General features: G+C 43.5%; 1 protein-coding gene across 1 annotated transcript; it reads left to right on the top strand.

Annotated features, from left to right (window-relative positions):
• Window positions 1-279: 279 nt before the first annotated feature.
• On the top strand, window positions 280-5,672 carry tmem179ab (transmembrane protein 179a-B; the record flags this gene model as incomplete). The annotated part of the gene is made up of 4 exons (XM_080550591.1): window positions 280-584; window positions 1,984-2,121; window positions 3,982-4,060; window positions 5,475-5,672. The coding sequence occupies exons 1-4, from the start codon at window positions 283-285 to the stop codon at window positions 5,670-5,672; spliced, it is 717 nt and encodes a 238-aa protein (XP_080406717.1). The 5' UTR covers window positions 280-282.
• Between the last annotated feature and the right edge of the window lie 1,337 nt (window positions 5,673-7,009).

Below are 7,009 nucleotides of genomic sequence, written 5' to 3'. Positions count from 1 at the left end.
AAAACAGTGAAAAGAAAAGGTAAAGATAAAATATAATAATAAAAAAAAGGGAAACAATGTACAACCTCTGCCTTAAGATAAATAGATCTGCCTGACAGTGTGATTAGATTTTTTTGCATTGCCTTCTATCTATATGAGTATATTTATGATCTATTTCTGGTCAATTACTGAATTTGCAGCGAATTAGCAGCGCGCCTGATGATGCGCCGACGCTCCAAACGGGTCTCCGCCGCGCAGGCGCACTGAACGCACGCAGCTGAAGCTGAGGAAGGAGATGGAAAAATGGCCCTCGATAATTTAATTTTCGGGCAATGCATCCTCTATTTTTTTGCGTTTGTCTTCGGTTTCATCGCCGTGGTGCCTCTCTCCGAAAACACGGAAGATTTCCGGGGGAAATGTCTGCTGTTCACGCGCGGGATGTGGCAGAACGAGAACATCACCGTGTCCAAGCAGCGCTTCATCGTGGACGAGTGGGGGCCGGAGTCCTCCTGCAGCTTCATCACTTTCGTCGGGATCGCATCTCTCATCCTCTCTGCGGTGCAGGCGTGGAGGCTGCTCTTCCTCCTTTGCAAAGGCCACGACGAGTGAGTGAGCTCACCTGCGGGTGTTCTGCATCCGTGCATTAATGCTTTTATTGGTGTTGTTTTAGATGTGTTATACATTGCGAAATAGATAGGTACAAGTGCGTTATGTGCACCCCACTCCCACGCCCTGCATGCGAATGATCAATGAGAGAGGGAGAGGGAGGGAGAGAGAGAGAGAGAGAGAGAGAGAGAGAGAGAGAGAGAGAGAGAGAGAGAGAGAGGGAGGGAGAGAGAGAGAGAGAGAGAGAGAGAGAGGGAGGGAGAGAGAGAGGGGGAGAGAGAGAGAGAGAGAGAGAGAGAGAGAGAGAGAGAGAGAGAGAGAGCGAGAGCGCGCGAGCGCGAGAGCTGCCTGAATAAAACAGCAGTAGGAACGAAATCCAGTTAATATAATTGTATTTATAATGTATTTGCATTTTAGTTGATGCAGGCCTACAAAACCAACGCCATTTTTGCAATGCCAACTTGTATCAATCACCCCTGCCGCACCATAATCAATATGCTCAACATCAGCCCAAGGGAAGAATCTTCATTAGCCGCCTTTCAACAGCAGTGCAATCAACTTCATTTCATATAGTGGCTATTGATTTTGATCAAGATACGGTAGCGTTTGCTTCTAAGAGATGGAATACATGTAGTCTTTATGATGATGCAGAGGTCTGCCAATTGCCCCATGGGTGCTACTCCTACTATCTTCCCTGGCACTTGTATCTCTACCTTTAAATATCTAGGTAAAACACATCATTGATGAATACACCCTAGACCTGTATGAAGCAGTAGCGTAGCCACGTTAGGGCCAGGGCGGGCCCAGGCCCACCCACTTTACTCATGGGCCCACCCTGAGAAAGCTTCGGTGTAATTTATTTTCTCATTATTCTAAAAAAAAATATTATATTATTCACCCATTGAGAATATCCGAGCATTCAAACCTAAACAAATAAGAAAATATGTGAACAAATATCAAGTTGAATTACTGTTGGATGTGTTTTATCCTCTGAACAACAGAACTGATTTCCGGCTACTGTGTTTGCCGAATCAATGCGTGCGGGGTGTCCTCTGATATACATCGCATTGGAAACGTGTTTGATGGATGCAAACAAAAGTAGGACCATGAATATGAACTGAAACATAAAAATAAAAAAAAGCTGGCCCACCCTATTTCATACAGGCCCGCCCTAAAGTACATTTCTGCCTAAGCTACTGGTATGAAGTGAAGTGTTATACATTACAATGCAAAACCAACATGATTAAGATAGGCCTGCTTCAAAAGTCTCCATCTTCTGACACAGTTCAATACTGTATACAACACAACATCCCATAAGGATTGGTTAAGGAATTGCATTTTTTTCACCCTGTGGTACTTGTGGTGGCTTACTCTCTCTCTCTCTCTCTCTGAGTGCAGCTCCATCTTTAACGCCTTCCTGAACCTGCTGATCAGCTCCCTGGTGGTGTTCACCGTCTTCCTGTCCAGCACCATCGTCAGTGTGGGCTTCAACCTGTGGTGTGATGCCATCACAGAGGGCGGGACCATGCCCAGCAGGTGAGTCTAACAGGCTAGTCATTGGCTAGTCATCACAGAGGGCGGGACCATGCCCGAGTCTAACAGCACACCAGGGAGGTATTCCATGTACGTTGGATTTGTATATCTGCGATTAAAAGAAAAGCCTCGTTCAGGCAACTCGTGATTGGAATTCAAGCCTCAAGTGATTCCTCGAATGAGAATCAGCCTTGTGTCATCAGTGTTCACAGAACGCTGGTTTGGAAATACTCGATTTGGGCGCGTGCCCGCAGACATAAAGAGCCCCGAAGAGCTGATTGTCGAAATGAAGATACTAGACTGCGCAGCGGTCCTACTTATTGTGCAGCAGTCCTACTTATTGATCTTTATGAAGACGAAAAATAAGATGTAAAATAGTGCAATACTGCCCCAATTAACAAGGCGAGGGAAATGGTTTGGCAAGAAATTGCTGACCGATTAAATGCGTAGGTCATACTAGCCCTTACTTATTGTTATATGTTCATATTTTAATAAATGAATATTCACTACTGTGATGATATCAGCAGCAGGCTACATACAGTCATATTGTCACGATGGCATAGTGGTATTAACCGCTGCCGTGGTATCAAATTATCATTTTAAGACTGTGGTTCAAATCCCCCTTCTGACACACTTTTTACTGCACAACAACATTAAATTAATCTATCTATCACACAAAATATCAAATGATCTATCTATCACACAATCAAACTATCTATCTATCTATCTCGTAAAAAGTGGGAACTAATATTTCCTAAAAGATACTTGACTGTCGTTCGGGATGTAGCTTCCGCCTGTGAGACATGTTTGACACGTAGTACCTAAACCAGCCTGTAGACCTGCTCGCTACCAGGTTTGTTCTGAATGATTGGTTGCATAGCAACCAAGCAGCGAATTATTTGAGCCACATTCATGGAACGGAACGCAAGCTGAAATTATCGCCCGGATCTGATTTAATCCTTGATCTGATTTAATCAGCCTTCTTGGAATACCCCCCAGGTGCAACACAGTTTACCTCGGATTGGCTAGTCCAGTAGTTCTCAAACCTCTCCTCGGGGACCCCCAGCCGCTCCACATATTCATCTGTTCCACCACCATCACACCTGATTCAACTAATGAAGTATATCGAATATTGAAATTCTTTATTGAGAATAACCCCTTGAGATAATAATACAGAAAATACAGAAAAAAACATACAACAGTAACATGACAACAACAACATAAACAACAACAGCAATGACACATAGCACATAATGGATTCATAGATCTGTTATAATGATGGTGTGGTAAAAAGTACAAATCATAATTACTTTGTACTTGATTAGTTGAATCAGGTGTGCTGGTGGTGGAACAGATCAAATATGTGGAGTGGCTGGGGGTCGCTGAGGAGAGGTTTGAGAACCACTGGGCTAGTCATTGGCTAGTCAGGTACCCTAGCGTCAATAGCTATTACAAAAATAATATGTTGGCCTGGTGCTAGCGAACGTGTTGTGGTGTGGTTGAAAAACTGTGTCGCACCCTCACGTGTCAGGACTCATCTAACCCAAAAAAGAAAACCCTTCCTTATATATCCTTGCGTCCTTACATTTGGGTGGGACCGACTTTCAAAATACAAGTTTGTATTCTTCACCTGTCTTAGATAGGCCAAAGTACCACTCAAAAAAGGGAACTTTCTCATAAATAATAACATAGATTTTTGACTCCAACAGTTCGGCTAATGTTGTAAGTACAGTAGCTGTGTTCCCAAGCTCGGACCCTGACTGATTCTCTGTCCTTACGTTGGGTGGGACCCACTTTCAAAATAAAAGTTTGTATTCTTCATCTGTATTAGATAGGCCAAACTGACTCTGTCCTTCCCCTCAGCTGTGAGGACCTGCAGGACACTGATCTAGAGCTAGGTCTGGACAACTCCTCCTTCTACGACCAGTTTGCTATCGCCCAGGTAAGGTTCAGAGGCTGACCATCCAGTCTCATACACAGTCCAACACACATCGATAATCTGCACACTAACAAAGAAGAAAACTGTTCAGGGATTAAGACGAGCAGTCAGGTTTGAATGATGATGGAGGTGTAACTGTCAACTGACGCTAAGGTTGATCTTTTTGCCACTATTACATATATAATACATCTGTACACAGCTACCTTAACTGTACATAGCTACCTTAACTGTACTTAGCTACCATAACTGTACATAGATACCTTAACTGTACATATCTACCGTAACTGTACAAAGATACCTTAACTGTACATAGCTACCTTAACTGTACACAGCTACCTTAACTGTACTTAGCTACCATAACTGTACATAGCTACCATAACTGTACATATCTACTGCAACTGTACATAGCTACCTTAACTGTACATATCTACCGTAACTGTACAAAGATACCTTAACGGTACATAGCTACCTTAACTGTACATATCTACCTTAACTGTACATAGCTACCTTAACTGTACATAGCTACCTTAACTGTACATATCTATCGTAACTGTACATAGATACCTTAACTGTACATAGCTACCTTAACTATACATAGATATCTTAACTGTACATATCTACCTTAACTGTACATAGATACCTTAACTGTACATATCTACCGTAACTGTACATAGCTACCGTAACTGTATATCTACCTTAACTGTACATATCTACCTTAACTGTGCATAGATACCTTAACTGTATATAGCTCATAACTATATACCTCTAACTACCGTACTGGTCATACTACTGTACCTATCACTATCATTGTCCTATTCTTATATCATGTTTTATATCACTATTTGCACTTCTGGTTAGATGCTAAACTGCATTTTGTTGTCTGGTACTTGTACTCGCAATGACAATACAGTTAAATCTAATCTAATCTGAGGTTTCTACTGAAATATAATTATTATTCTGATATCACAGAATAATACAGAATGACCAAACATACAGTATAGATGCAGTAACAGAGTACTACCTGTGTTGTGTGTGTGGTGTTGGGTTGTGTGTGTGGTGTTGGGTTGTGTGGTGACTGTCTGCATACTGCTAACTGTATCCTGTCAAACCGCTGCGAGCTGCCGACATTACTATCATTAGATGCTGGCTCTACTAGTTGAGCCACAGCCACATTAACAATAACACTTGAAACTTGCCCCCTCTCTCCTGCCTCTCCTGCAGTTAAGTCTGTGTGGTGTTGGGTTGTGTGGTGTTAGGTTGTGTGGTGTTGGGTTGTGTGGTGTTAGGTTGTGTGGTGTTAGGTTGTGTGATGTTAGGTTGTGTGGTGTTGGGTTGTGTGGTGTTAGGTTGTGTGATGTTAGGTTGTGTGGTGTTGGGTTGTGTGGTAACTCTTCCCTCTCTCCTGCCTCTCCTGTAGTTTGGTCTGTGGGCGGCCTGGCTGACCTGGTTGGGCATCGCGGTCATGGCGTTCCTGAAGGTTTACCACAACTACCGCCAGGAGGACTTGCTGGACAGCCTGGTCCACGAGAAGGAGCTGCTGCTGGGCAGGACCCCCCCCCGCCAGGGCCCCCCCCGGGCCCCCCACACCCACGACCTGAAGAGTGGCATGATCTAACACACATGATCTAACACCCTGGGAACACACACAGTGGCACGCATAGACACAGAGGCACGCATACACACACACACACACACACACACACACACACACACACACACAGTGGCACACACACACACAAACACAAAGGCACTTACACACACACACACACACACACACACACACACACACACACAGAGGCATATACAGACAGACACACTCAGTGGCACGCATACACACACAAACACATACACACACAGTGGAATGCACAAACACAAAGGCACACACATACACACGCACTAACACAATCACAAATGCATGCACAAACACAAAAGCAGGCACACACATGCGCACACAGTGGCACGCATACACACACACACACACACACACACACACACACACACACACACACACACACACACACATACATTAATGTCTCCTCTCTACCCCACCCTGCCAGAGGAGAGAGCCCAGGCCCTGTCTGCTGAAACAATCAATCAGTTGTGTTTCCATTGATTATGGATAGATATAGATAGAGTGCATTGTTACGCCTTCGATTTGTGTCCTCCTCTGATATGTTGGACCCATTTTTACTACTATACTACTACCGTGTTGAATACGCCAACAACAGTAAGTTGCCATAGGGTTAACACTAGAACAGCCGTGGTGGGGTCATTTGACCAAGTGAGTAAAACAAAATGTTATATCTTTGCACTCGATCAAATTTCAGGACCCTCCTTTCATGACTTTTCCTAGATATGTGCGTTCTACCACCCAGTATCCTTACATTTTCAAAATCACATCAGGATAAGCTAGTAGAAAGCTATTTTGTAGTTTTTCTGTGTAGGAGGCAGGCTAATTTACAAGACGCGCCAAATAGTGGTCGTTGTGTGTAAGTAGCAGCTTCCAATTCTAAAGACTATGGTCATTTGACCCCCGAGGCGGCTCTTATAGTAGGTACAATAGGCACGGTTGTTCTAGTGTTAATAAACCTGTACATTCTGGAGCTGAATCCTCTTGTCCACTTGCTATATTCATATTATATTATATGTATATATATTTGTTAATGAGCTACTGCTGGCTGCTGTCCCTCCTAGGCATACACTGAAGCGTAAACGAGCTTAGAGAGAATCCACAGCCGTTTAATGAGGATGTCAAATCGTGCATTGAGGTTGTTTTTTTCTGCCATGAGCAAGACTCCCTATTTAGCAACCGACAGATAATGAGTCACTGTGTGGTTGACAGGATGGTCATAATGGACCGTATTGTGTTCTGGTTGTGTTGTGCATGTACTGTGAGCATGCAGACTGAGTGGGTTGATAATATAGTGCACAGAGATATCATCATCTTCTTTA

This window comes from Nansenia antarctica, assembly GCF_963989245.1.
Source record: "Nansenia antarctica genome assembly, chromosome: 1".
Lineage (NCBI taxonomy): Eukaryota > Metazoa > Chordata > Actinopteri > Argentiniformes > Microstomatidae > Nansenia > Nansenia antarctica.
Note: the sequence above shows the minus strand (reverse complement) of the source record. Positions and strands in the feature narration are given on the sequence as shown.